Below are 14,328 nucleotides of genomic sequence, written 5' to 3'. Positions count from 1 at the left end.
CTAGTAGGAGATCTTCTAGAAACACCGATCTCAGCATCTCACACACCATTACCCACTGAGAAAGGAACCAGAAAAACCCACGAAAACCCGAAGCTTTTGTTGGATGCAATCAAAGCTGTCTATGGACCACATGTTTTTGGAATCTCACCCTTTCTTAATTATAACAAATAAGGATTTAATCTTCAACAGATGGGTGGAGCATTTCAACAAGATCCCAAATCAACCTTCCTCCATCAATGAAGAGACTATACAGCCTGCCTCAGTAAAAAGGTAAGAATCGCCTCTTCTCTTCCAGATACAGCTACACTGCAAGAAACAGAATATACCCAGCCTATTGTCTTGGAAAGGCTACTAGAGCTGATGCCATATACCTGTTGAAATTGACCAAACATAAGGATCTTGTGTGGTTAAAAGCTCACCAAGCTAATCCTGTCAATGTGAAGTCAAGAACTGATGCCTCAGGATTTCACGGAGCATCGATTATCCATATTTAACTCTCTTCACGCAGGTGTCGACTGCAGACGACAAGTTTCAATTTTCTTTTTAAAAAAATCAAAAATTTGAGAAATGTAAATTTGCATGACCATATTTGGAATCAGCATGAGAAATGCATCAAAATGAGTACAAACAAGCCTAGTATTGGTTTAGTAGTTATTAAGATAGCTCTTGATAACGTTGAAAAAATATTTCAAAACTTGAACTTTTTCCGTTGAAGCGCATGGCTAGCACGCAGAGCATTAAAAGATCTTCCGATAATCACAGAGGCATAACTCTGCTGTCAATCGATGGCAGGAATTCTCCTGAATCGGAATTCTCATGAATTGTAGACAAAGGCACTGTTAGAGATGATGTGAAGGATTGCGGAAGATCATGGCATACGCCTGGCTACCTGCTTAATTCTTTACTGCCGTCCGCCAGTTCCATAATGTCAAGCAATGCTGTGTTCTGGCGCCGACGCTGTTGAAAATATGTTCTAAGCTATGCGCCATGATGCTTTCAGCAATTTCTCAACTAATTCAACTATCGGTTTGATGGCATTCTGTTCAACTTCAGGAAACCATACCAAAAACTACATAAGAAGAGACAGCTTGTGATTTCCAGTTTGCTGATGATTTGTACATATTCTAGCTGCAAATATGGACCATTTTTCGTCAGCCTGCAATAACTTTGACCTGTGATCGTCAGCAATATGGGTATTACAGAAGTCCTGTATCAAAATGTTCCTGCAAAACATAACGTGGAACCAACAATCGCCGTAAATGACCAAAATCTCTCAGCGGTTAACAACTTTCATATCTAGGTTGCACTTTACCACGTGTTGCACATTTATGCTGAAATCCAAAGCAGTTTTCTAGTCGTCTCCGTCTCCGTGAACAGGTTATGGAACGAACAGATATGGATGATGTCTCCGGCAGTTAGAAAAATAATCACATGGTTTTATAACTCATATTGACCATCAAAATGAATAAAAACACCTGTCTCTCAACACGCGATATTCAAAATTTCCGGGCGCCGAAATTGTCTAGAGCAATGACGTAACACAATGCTGGCTGACGACAGTTGAGCAAAAAAAACCATGACTTCATTGCCCTAGACAGTCGACACCCAGGAATATCACTTGTATCATTGTGAATGGTGCTGGTGCTTTCAAACTCTGTAGATCACTTCTCAGAGTCAAATATAATCAAATAGACTGACAGCAAGCAACGTAATCCAGAGTAAGCCGTAAAGCACCTGGGAGTACTCTTCCAAGCCATTCTTGTCCTGTCTCTAACAGAAGTTTCCATGCATGAATTTGAAATACAGGTCTAGCTTAAAGACCATATTAATATATACAGTGGCTTTTTTCATTCTGGAAAAGATAGGGGTGTGTGCCTTTATGACGTTGGTGTTACTTAATGAAAAGTCACAAGTGGCGAGCTAGACTTGTCATGGAATACATGGGTTACAGGAGCTTACTGCTATCACTCTGAACCTGATGTCAGTCTACTTTTCGGCGTAGTGGTCCAAACCTAACAATTCCCGCCGATTACGAGCTGATCAACCTATAGTCTGCTTTGTTTTTTGTTTATACTTACCTCAGAGCTGCTAGCTTGTCAAAGAGTGTCAAATAGTTGAATATAATCAGTAGTGTATCGATATGGAGCATGCTAATAGGAGTCTCTGGAACACTATCTACAGGTACCACTGACGGTATATCAGGGAAGGCCAGCGTGTCATCCATTGTTTAGAACAAGGAAATGGCTTGTATATTATGAAATAAAGAATTGGTATAATAATAATAATAATAATAATAGTAATAATAATAATAATAATAATAATAATAATAATAATAATAATAATAATAATAATAATAATAATAATAATAATAATAATAATAATAATAATAATAATATCAATAATAATAATAATAATAAAGAGAGTTTAATAAATTTATTTCCGGGTCGCAACTTGGTTAATAACACATTAGTTGGTAACCATTGGTAAAGTAATATTGATATGCTTACCTCTTTTCAATTATTACGTATGACGCTAAAAATTGTGTCAATAGCGGAATATTATACTGTACTCAAACAAACACACTAACATGTTTAATAAGTGTTAATTGTCACAGGTTCTAGTACATGGACAAGCAACCAATAATGACTGTGTCGAAGGAATATTTCATATAATGGTTGCGCAATGCTGTTCACTTTAAATTAATGAACCGGAGCATGTGGGAATGATGTGAACAAACTTATGTGTCTGGTTACGTCAACAGTTGGCGCCAATTTTAATTGGCGCCAATTTTAATTTAAAAAAAACTACCTATATATTCTATGCAATAGAAATAACCCCCTGCCTCTTCCCTCTTTATTACTTTCAAAGTAAACAAAGTATGTTGATAATCAAAAACAGCAGATACGGTGTTTCTACTTATAGAGGTTTAATAGTTTAATTTCAGCTAAAAAGAAAAATTAGCCATACCCATAATTTGTATTTCATCTGAAAACAAGTGCTCAGTACTTGAATCACAGAAATGATTGAAACGGAAGCTTATGATGACGTGTGTTATTTGGCAGACCGGTCAGTGATGGTGGTATGAACTATTACTATTTTATATCATTGTTGTATGTTAGACATACAAACTTTGTACATAAACACAGCTCTACAAATTACTTTCTATTAACAAAGCAGACTCAATTTTAACTTGACATGCCTGGCAGGGCATAAGTAATTCAAGTTCATTTAAGCAAAGAAAAGTAAACTTTAAGCAATTGGTATGTAGTGCAGTTCATTTACCATAAACGTGCCAGTTACTTTTTTCTGTCACAAGATCAATAGACAAATCTAAGCACGGATATTTCATATCGATTTTACATATTTAAACAACAAAAAAAAAAAAAAAAAAAAACATTATTTTTTTTTCATAGTTACTAAACAACCCGTTATTCAAGGTTGGAATCAGAAAGCTACTGCTATACGTGCATACTCTAAATTGATTGTTTGACTTCCCACTTCTGTAAATTTTAGTTATTAGTTAAAGGTTCAACGCTGAAAGTAACAAGTGACTAACATAATTATCCAATGAAATGTATCGGTTTTGTCAGCTTTCAAGAACGATCCATACTATTGGTTAGAATACAGTAGTCGCTTGTAAATAGCGACTTGGGTATGAAACCTGTTTATGTTTATATTACACAGAGTGACCTATAATTATTCGGTTGAATAACTATATATATATATGTCTATATATAACTATATATAGCCGGATAGGAAGTTTAAGATACATGTACATATGTACTCGTACTGGCCTCATTTGATAACGAACTACAACTTTCAAAATGGAATCTTATTTAGTTCTATTATTCCTGCTTGTTGCGTTGCATATTGGAATTCCGTCTACCCAAGCAGATATTTCGAGCAAACAGTCCGGAAATTTATCAGAAATTGGCGGTGAATCGCTATTACGATTAGGTTATGGCAATGGCACTGGTAATGCAACGGCAGACCTGCAGAACAACTGTAATAATAATTGCAATTGCAATCCGACGGTGACATGTGCGGTAAGATTTGCGTAATCACACCTTTAGACATTTTTACCTTCTTCTCATTATGCACTTCCAGGGGGCGACTTCCACCGCATTTAACCGGGAGAGTGTCGCAACTTCTCAGAAAACAAGATATTCCTGATAAAAATTGGTGTTAGTTCCAATTTACAATGTAATTATTATTTGAATGTAATGTTAAAGATGGAATTGCATGAGAAGTTTTGCACTGCAGCACTGACAGGAACATTTAGTGGTAGTTCATTTATCATTAAATAATTAGTGCAGCGTCAGCCTTCTATTCTTCAAATTTGTTTACAAGTGTCGTGATGATGACTTGCTGAACGCGGCCGCGGCGGTATAACCGGGCGCCATATTGTTAATTTTGTACCTTCAAACATACAAACCATCTCAAAAGTTAGGTCTTTATAGTAGAAAACTTTCTTTAGCGAAGGCACCATGTCAACAATGCCTAGAAAAGTTGCTTTTTGCCTTGTAAAAGTACGTAACTTTCTGCTATTCAGCATGGAAGCAGGTCGATTCTGCGCACGCGCACTCCCGATATTTGTATTCAAATAGACTAGTCTAGTACATCAGCTGTGGTCCGTTTCGTTGCTGCAAATAGTATTGATATCGATATTGATATTTTTACAGATCATGTGACAATTCGATATGATTCGAATTGTCACATGAACGTTCTCAGGAACTGACACAAAAATCCTATTACATAAGCGACCATTCCATATTAAAGCTATTGGGTGGGAGTTTTGCAAAAGAATCAACACACTATTTTGCGTTCCGCTTGCGTCCGCTCAGAATGTTCGGAGCCCCTCCTTGTTTTCTCCTTTCTCCATTTAACATTCCCTCTCATGGTTTAAGTAAAAAAATTCAGATTTCCCCCTCAATAACCCCAAAATCATGGATTCCCCTTAAAACTCCCACTCCCCCATTACGTAAATATTTAATGGTCCCTAACCGTAACTTTTCACACGTATACGACGTTGGTGTGTTTTATTTGATTTGATTTTTTCCCAAAGTAAAACTAAGTATACCGTATTTGTGTAAATTGTGTACTAGATGGGGTGGGATGGGTCTGCCATCATTGGTCAAACAATCCCTTGTCGCTCAGCAATGGAGTATAAATCCAGCTTTATGCATCATTCTATATTCTTCTATTGCAGCCACCTGTAAATGAAACGGAAATGACGTCACAATTATTACAGTTGGTTCGAGACCAGCAGCAGCAAATTCAGACTCTACTAAGTCTACAGGAAAACTGTAATTCAGGTAGAGATAATAATATTGAGTGTTTAAGGCAAGAAAGCACTATCTGCACTAGCTTCTAGATGTCTTTTTGTAGATGTGTACATTATAGAATGCAGAACTCATCAAACTGACTATAGCTATTGCAGATAGGACCTTCTGGTGTAATGTTAGCAACTAAACTCCTCAACAAAAGTTTGGAAAGTTTTTTCAAGCATCTGTATCTCCAATTATTTGTGACATATTCATATCGTGTTGCATATCACTGGATAGCTATAATACTCCCCTTTACAATGACACCCCATTTGAAACAACAACATTTTTCGCGGCTGAGTACACGCCTTGTGAATGTAGTGGGTCTCAAAGCTAGCCACTAACCTCAATAGCGGGTGGAAAAACCATAGGCAGCCACAATAGTCAGGCACCTTCTCCTCATGCTGCTCACCGACCTGGTTACACGTTACTGTGGGATGGAATTACATTCTTCCACAAGGATTCGTCGCAGGTCATTCAATGTGGTTGCCTATGGGCTTCTTTGGCACGCACAGCACGATCAAACTGTTCCCACAAGTGTTCAATCAGGTTGAGGTCTGGCCCCCGGGTCTGGCCTGATGGCAGGCCATTTTGACTCTACTCCCATATTCTGTAGGTAGTCGTTGACTACCGTGGCTATGTGGGGCGACCGGTGTGATCTTGGAGGATTGCATTAGGTCCCAGATTGTGAAGTTATGGGATTGCAGCTTGCTGCACAGAATAATGGTCAATTTGGCAAATTCATTTTCAGACCCCACTACATTCACAAGGCATGTACTCAGCCGTGAAAAAGGTTATTGTTTCAAATGGGGTGTCATTGTAAAGGGGAGTATTGTAGCTATCCATTGATATGCAACACGATATGAATATGTCACAAATAATTGGAGATACAGATGATTGAAAAAACTTTCCAAACTTTTGTTGAGGAGTTTATTTTAAACTGTTGTGATTTGGTAGTTCACAGCATCTTGCGAATGGTAGTGAGCTTTGTCAAATTTGCATTGATCATTTCATAGCGAGTTTGTAGAAGAATTCAAATATCAGAGGTATAGTGTTGTAGGTCCTGTGGTTCTTGAGTTATGTTATAAAGAGGGCTGAAACAGCAACACTTTTGTAAAACACACATAACTCAGTAGTAACAATAAATCAAGCAAGTTTTTAAAGTATATGATTTGTAGAATGAACTAACCCAAAACACCAAAGTGTTATTTTTCAATAAAATGAAAAATGACCCTTTTTTGGCTGCTGCGACCAACAATACATCGTGTACCTTTGAGTACTCGATATCAGTTCGGGGGCCCTCGTAATAACCGGACGTCTCTGATTTCAAAGACGTGTCAGTGATTTCACATACGGGGGTCTGTGATATCACATACGTCGAGCTTTGTTGACAGCTCGGCACCCGATGCAGCAAATCGGAACGAAGCTGAGTGTATTAGAATAAGCTTTCCTATGTTTAGAAAATATCTACCTGTGCAAAAATTATATCTATCTGTGCAAATTCTGACAAATGGTCCCAGAACACACTTAGATTGCAATGGCCAAAATCAAATGTTTTGAAGTAAAAAAATCCCAATTTTACTATCCAATTCATGAATTGGATAGTAAAATTGGCAGGCACTCAAAATGCTCAACTTGGGCTAGCTACAACCCTGATAAGACCTATACACAAAATTATTCCCACTGCGCTGGCACGTTCATCAAAATTACTTATATCGTTTGCGACTGGGTTTTGAAACTAGGGAGTATGTGATTTATGAGACGTCTCTGAAATATGATACTGTTATGTGACATGACGCTTCAAGAGTATTTGATATCAGAGACGTCTTTGAATTAGCAGTGCCCCCGAACTGATATAAAGGACATAAAGGCAGATTAGGATAATGTAAACATGTAAATACAATAGTTACCTTTATGCTATGCTCGGCTCCTTGCTAGCTGTTTAGATCGGATATCGACGTGTTCACGTATTTTTGTGGGACCTTTAATAGAGCACATCAGATATTTCGATACGAGGAATGTCCTTCTGATGTCAAATAAGTTTAGATTTTATTTGAAATTCGCGATATAATACATTTTATGGTAAATGATTAAATTAAAACTAATACTTTTGAAATTTACCAGACCTCGAACTAAATTGTATAAATCTAATGATATGTACTTAAAGGGTATGTAGCTGGGATGAAAAACCGTACATCATATGAAAATTTTACCTTTCGTATTGAAGATATCGTTTTTCCAAAACATCAAAATATGTAGATCTTTTTGGTAAAAAATTTGTAAATTTTCGATATGAAAGTTCAAAATAACGACAATTGCGGCCTAAAATAACCAACGGAAGATAGAAACCTGTCCTGTGGACTAGTTGCTTTTTGGATGATTTTTACAATGTAAAATACTGGTAAATATTAGCGCAACAACTCTTTATGTGATTTCTTTAACCAGCTACTAAACCTACCAGAATGGCCAACCTGCCACGAGATTGTCACGATCTTCGACGACTGGGAGAAACGTCTAGCCGTGCATATGATATATACCCTATAGATGACACCCCTGTCCACGTGTTTTGTGACATGGGATTAGCATGGGAAGGATGGACGGTAAGATACTGCAACACAATTTGTTCGATCTTTGGAACAACCTTTGATGCTGTTTCGATGCTTGTTATGAACTACCAATTACTAATTAAAGCCATATTATAACATTTGCTGAGGAGAACGCCCTCAATTTTTTTTTAATTCTGGTTTTTACACGATTGTAATGTACTTTAGTCAATAAAGATACTCTGCAAAAATTAAGACTTTAGGTGCTGTAGTTTTTTCAAAATCCGAGATTTTGAATAAAACGATGGAACCGGCGTTTTATTATTACGATGGAAATATTAGTCGAGCATATATGTATCGACAGTACGTACACGGCGTGCGTGATACACATACACACACCCCCACCCCGGATCGTACCGCCACACCGCGGGAGTAACATGCATGGGCGCTAGTAGTAAATTCCAATTTTCTATGCTTTACCTCTCTTGTTCGGCTCAAAATTAAAAGAGGACATATCTGACAGTAAAAGCTAACATTTTATGGAAAATATTTACTAATCTATTTTTACAGAAATGTTATAATATGGCTTTAATCAGAATGGTAAATTCCCGGGGGGTGGGGGGGGGGCACTCTAGTGGTGAAGGGGGGTATCAGGCGCGTCCGTAAATCCACGTAAAAAGGGTATTTTTACAGCCAAGGGCACGTTACGTGCGTAACGTGAATAGGGTATCAAATTCATGTAAAATTGGTGTAAAAGGGTGCATGTTTTTGGAGCTCTTACGTATTTAGGGTAGTTTTGCCAACGGGACTCAAATCTTCCGATGCTAGGCACTCATATATCCCATACCAGACTGGAAATCATAATTATGCAAATGAACATGACGCTACGTGACGTGTTGGTATTACACTCAGTTTAGCCAATTGTAGAACGTGTTACGTGCCTATATATGATGACGTCAATGACGTCAGCTGGCCATGTATTTACATATTATATCGAGATTGAGACATAGTGGTTGGCAAAAATACGTAAATCGTGTGACTTGTAAACGGACAAAATTTCACATAAATGAACATTATTTTCCACAAGAAACAAGCAGTAGTGAATGAAATGTTAATTTTTATAGTGCTTTTCATGAATACTCATTTATGTATCAACTTAAGGTATGAACGTTTGGACAGTATTTATTTTGGGACATTAGAGCACAGCAGACATATCGAATTGCATTCTGAATACGAAGAATGTCATTCTGATATCAAATAAATTTGATTTTTTGAAATTCGCAATTTAATACACATTTTATGGCAAATCATTAAAAATGATATTTTTGATATTTAACAGTACTTGAAGTAAACTTTATAAATCTGATGATTTATACTTAAAGTGTATGTAGGTGGGATGAAAAGCCGACGATCAATTGAAAATGTTGACCTTTCGTATTGAAGATATGGATTTTTTTCCCAAAACACCAACAAAATTAGGTCTTTTTGGGAAAAAATCCATATCTTCAATATGAAAGGTCAAAATTTTCAATTGACCATCGGCTTTTCCTCCTGCTACATACACTTTAAGAATATATCATTAGATTTATATAATTTACTTCGAAGACTGTTATATATCAAAAATTTGAAAAATATCAAATTTTTATAATTTGTCATAAAATTTGTATTATATTGTGATTTTCAAAAATGAAAATGATTTGATATCAGAAAGACATGCTTCGTATTCAGAATGCAATTCGATAGGTCTGAGGTGCTCTCATGTCCCACAAAAAATACTGTCGAAACGCAATAAACGCTCATTTTAGATCCCTTAACTGAGAACAGTATGGAATTTCCGTAAGAATGAAACTGCCAAATTCGGCATACTTGCCATGATGACCATTCCTATGTGACTTCGTCGACAATGTTGCCGGGAATAGGGGAAATTTGACATAACATTTCAATAATTATTCTTGACTAGTGCCTGGCCGATCTGGCAAGCTAAAAATAATATTTGTCGCGGTCTGTTGGACTTGATTGTCACCCCAAAATCACGTTCTTGGCACAAGTTATTTCCAAAATTGACCAAGGCAGCAGCTTCTTATTAGGGTTTTAAAAAAAGCACATTGTTTCTGTGTGTACTTGTTTAGGGGTAATAATTGCATCAATTACTTGTTTAGGGTAGGGAAAAGACAACTACTTGTTTAGGGTAGCAAATCGCTCCACTTATACTTGTTTAGGGGTGCAAATTTTAGTCTCAGCAATACGTTTTTAGGGTGCTTTTTGTGAGTCCATGGACGCGCCTGATACCCCCCTTCACCATTACAGTGGCCCCCCGGGGGTAAATTTGTGTTGGTCAATACCATTGCATACAAGATTCATAATGTTATTACCACTAGCAGGGGTGCCCGCGCTCGATCCGAGCTGGGCCTCGCTAGCTGAGTAAATGGGAGCGATTACTCAAACGGGAAGAATCACTGAATAGGTCACATTTTTATATAATTCTATTGTTCCTCTCACCCCTCCTCCCATTCGCCTCCCCACGCATACACCAAAAAATAACTTACGATCACAGAATTAAAACCAGAGAACCAGGACTCTACCGCCATGATGATATAGAGACACAAAAAATTTGTTTCTATACCTGGTCTATTGCCTAAGAAAAACATAATTTTTATTCTTTGAGGTTTAAGGATGCCAAATAATATCGGTTCCACCAAGCTAGAGAAAACCTCAAACCCATAGCACCCTGTACTAATATATGCATGGGCACTGAAAGGCACTAATTACTGAACAAGTACCTCATGCATGTCATGTTGAATAAACTTGTTCAACCACAACAACCATTAACAATTTCATTAAAACTACTTTCGGTTAGGTCATTCAACGACGAGAAGATGGATCTATCAATTTCAACCGTAGTTGGGATGACTACAGCAACGGTTTCGGTAATGTCAATAGTGAACACTGGCTCGGCAATGACAACATTCACCATATTACCGCACAGGGAAACTATCAACTTCGAGTGGAGTTGGAGGATTGGGACGGGAACGTGGCTGCGGCTACATATGATAAATTTCGTGTTGGCGAAGCGGGAACGCGGTATAAGCTGATCTTGGGGCAATATCGGGGCGAAGCAGGTGAGAAATGATGAAGTGAACTGCTCATTAATAGGAAATGAATTTGGAGAAAACCTTCATTAATAAAATACTATGCTGAGCCACCACCCTGGGTGGCTCACGCTCCAGTAATTTCAGATGATTGAGCTCAGTAACACATCAAAGAATGTTGTCCAATTCATGAAAACAAATAGATTATCAGCTTATCGGATTAAAAGCTTAGAGGAAAGGTCTTGCTGCTCAGCGAGTGTTTGTAATTATCAGAAGGTTTTCTCCAAATTCATTCTCTAATGTGTACCATTGGTTCTCACGAAGTAGGCCAATGTATTGTCGAATTGATATGACTGAGAACCATTTGGAAAGCATTGGACTATTCTATTTGAAATCTATACACCCCCTATGAACGACATGACCTTAATCTCCCACTCATGGAATGTAGATTTCAAATGGTGTAACCCATTCAGGTATTGACTTGACTTGACTTGACTTGACTTGACTTGATCACACATTTGCAACAAACCCAAATTGTGAAAAATTACCGGTGCAGAGTTTTTTTGGTTGCTATTTTTCTATTTACGATCCTGCCCAAAAGTGTCTCTTTTTGAAATGACACGTCACATATACTCAATATAATTGAACATCACCCGGCCCCGGGATCGCCTAGATAGCCTATAGCTTAAAATTCACCACCCTCCCGCCTTTTCTATTTACAGGGGACGGGCTTAGTTCTTTGTCTTACCAAACCTTCACAACATCCGATGATGACCAGCCACGTGTATGCGATGGTCCCCTACATGGCGGGTGGTGGGGGTTCGAATCCTGCTCCGAAGGATCGAACCTAAATGGAAACTACTACGATTCCAGCAAGGCTAAATTGTACAATGATGGAATTGCATGGAAAGCATGGAAAGGGAATTGCGACTCGCTCAAACGAAGTGAAATGAAAATTAAGCCAACTATATAGTACACTATTATACACAAAGCGCACGTAACTTCCCCCTACCATGCCTACGAGTTACGTACAAATTATGGTGAAGGAGTTGCCATGTTTATTAGTGACACTGATCCATGTAGGCCACCTAGCGTACAGTCTATGCGCCGACTAAAAAAATTGTATTTGTTATCAAATTTGACCTCGCACGGGGCCAAAAACAAATGACAAACAATCAAACCCAAAAGGGTAAACTTTTGACCCTGGATGCCCTTCAAAATGTAGCCTTAAATAATATAATATATTCTTAAACACTTGAGAATGTTCTTGCAATCTTATTGGTTCTTACCCGTGTGATATGACACGATATCACACACCTTAGCGCGTGCGTGTCGACGCGATACTCGTACTCGCTATTTGAACCAATCGGAATGTGCATAGCAACAACAGGACTGATCGATTCTAAGCCCTAGGTAATTCCTTGTAAAATGTAGGACTTAATTTGATTACAATTTGGTATACTTATGATTAATATATTTATTTTCATCGAAATGTTTAAGAATGAGAATAATTGTGTCGTGCATCTATCGTTTCATATAACACGCGACATCATTATTTTTGGCGTGAAACACCGAGACGAAGCCGAGTTGTTTTACCTAAAATAATGATGTCGCCCGTGTTATATAAGACGATAGATGCACTCATGCGGCTAAAACCCATACCTTTATTCTTTAAATATAATAATACATAGAGCTAGTATGTGTATGATGTTTGGAATATGTGTATCATATTTATGTTTATATTCATACATGTTTAAATTCGTGATCACTTTACATGAAGGTAGAACAAAAAAAAAGTCAAATTAGACCCGCTATTTTTAAATATGATGTCAGTGGTTAAGCCAAAACCCACGCAGTAAAGGCAAAATACGGCATTTTGCATGAAATTTTTCATTAAAAAAATACCTGTCAATTTTAATGACTTGTGTTTCAGCTTTCGAGCAAATTATACACAATTTTCTGGGATCATTGAATGGGCCTTTTAGTTGGAAAATATTGGAAAATACCATAATTTTTCACTTTTATATTTATTTTTTATTAGTAAAACATAATAGCAACACTTTTACGTACATATACCCTGAATGTTTACCCTCCCTCTTTATACCATGCATACGTACGCTTTGTGCGAAACCTAAAATGAGTATTATGGACGATCCGATCCCTTAATACAAGCAACAGTATACATAGCATAACGGTTTGTCATTCTTGTTGAATCTTTTTATTAAATCTTTTTACATTTATTTTAAAATTAATTTTGACATTTATTTCATTTTTTTTTATTAATTAATTAATAAATAAATAAATAAATTAATTAATTAATAATTAATAATTAATAATTAATAATTAATAATTAATAATTAATAATTAAATAAATAAATAAATAAATAAATAAATAAATAAATAAATAAATTAATTAATTATTGTTTCTATTTATCTAATTTTTAATTAAGTGGTTAATTTATTTTGATATGAATTTGTTTAATATTTCATATAATATAATGTAACATACAATAAGATAAAAAAAAAGCATTAGAAATATATACATTGTGCTAAATATTTTATTAATATTTGCACGAATATTGAGTCCTCTATACGTATGACTTTGTTGTGTACTGCGCCAATAAAGTATCCTTACACTTGGAAAAATAATCACAATTTCCAAACTGAACAATATTGGGGTAAATTTGTTTTTTTAATAGATGCACTACCTTATCCTGAACATTATGACACCACATTGAATCCAATGTGACTTCAAGAAGCAAAGTTACAAGCATTTGATTAGACGAAGGTCCAGTTTTAAAAGTGACAAACTGGCCTATTCAAAACTCCACAGACTAGACATCTGGTTTGAGAGTGGTAAATGGCTGATTTATGCGTTTGGCTTTAATTTAAAACAAAAGGAACAACAGAAAACTGAAACAAAAGAAATGAAAAATAAAATGAAAGTTACGAAAAGTACATAGAAGTACCACCTTAAATAAAAACTGCTTTAAATAACGCTTCATTGAAGAAACTGTGTTGTCTCTCTTTGTTGCGGCTTGTTGGAATCTTTTTGCGCATAGGCCAGTTTGTCACTTTTAAAACTGGACCTTCGTCTATTCAATTGCTTATAACTTTACTTCTTGAGGTCACATTGGATTCAATTTGGTGTCATAATGTGCAGGATTAGATAGTGCATCTAATGAAAAAACAAACTTACCCCAATATTGTTTAGTTTTGAAATTATGACTATTTTTCCAAGTGTAAGGATACATTATTGGCGCAGTATTATAGTATGTAGCAGAAACCAAAACAAAATCAAAGCATAATAATAATTTGTAAAAAGTTTCCTTATATGTCTCGCGCATCTCGTTTTTGGCTTACCGCATTTTG

General features: G+C 36.5%; 1 protein-coding gene across 1 annotated transcript; it reads left to right on the top strand.

Moving 5' to 3' along the window:
- The first annotated feature begins 3,762 nt into the window (after nucleotides 1-3,762).
- LOC140144091 (fibrinogen-like protein A) lies at nucleotides 3,763-12,067 on the top strand. The gene is made up of 5 exons (XM_072165927.1): nucleotides 3,763-4,046; nucleotides 5,210-5,315; nucleotides 7,770-7,924; nucleotides 10,725-10,986; nucleotides 11,679-12,067. The coding sequence occupies exons 1-5, from the start codon at nucleotides 3,825-3,827 to the stop codon at nucleotides 11,927-11,929; spliced, it is 996 nt and encodes a 331-aa protein (XP_072022028.1). The 5' UTR covers nucleotides 3,763-3,824; the 3' UTR covers nucleotides 11,930-12,067.
- The last annotated feature ends 2,261 nt before the right edge of the window (nucleotides 12,068-14,328 follow it).

The sequence above is a fragment of the Amphiura filiformis genome, unplaced genomic scaffold, assembly GCF_039555335.1.
Source record: "Amphiura filiformis unplaced genomic scaffold, Afil_fr2py scaffold_39, whole genome shotgun sequence".
Classification (NCBI taxonomy): Eukaryota; Metazoa; Echinodermata; class Ophiuroidea; order Amphilepidida; family Amphiuridae; genus Amphiura; species Amphiura filiformis.
The sequence above is the reverse complement of the archived record's forward strand: the minus strand, read 5'-3'. Positions and strand labels throughout refer to the sequence as shown.

Excerpts from the sequence above, each read along its gene's own strand:
- LOC140144091 (XM_072165927.1), top strand. The coding sequence starts at position 3,825 with ATGGAATCTTATTTAGTTCTATTATTCCTGCTTGTTGCGTTGCATATT. Across the intron at positions 7,925-10,724 it reads TAGCATGGGAAGGATGGACG|GTCATTCAACGACGAGAAGA; the intron begins GTAAGATACTGC and ends ACTTTCGGTTAG. Across the intron at positions 10,987-11,678 it reads GCAATATCGGGGCGAAGCAG|GGGACGGGCTTAGTTCTTTG; the intron begins GTGAGAAATGAT and ends TTCTATTTACAG.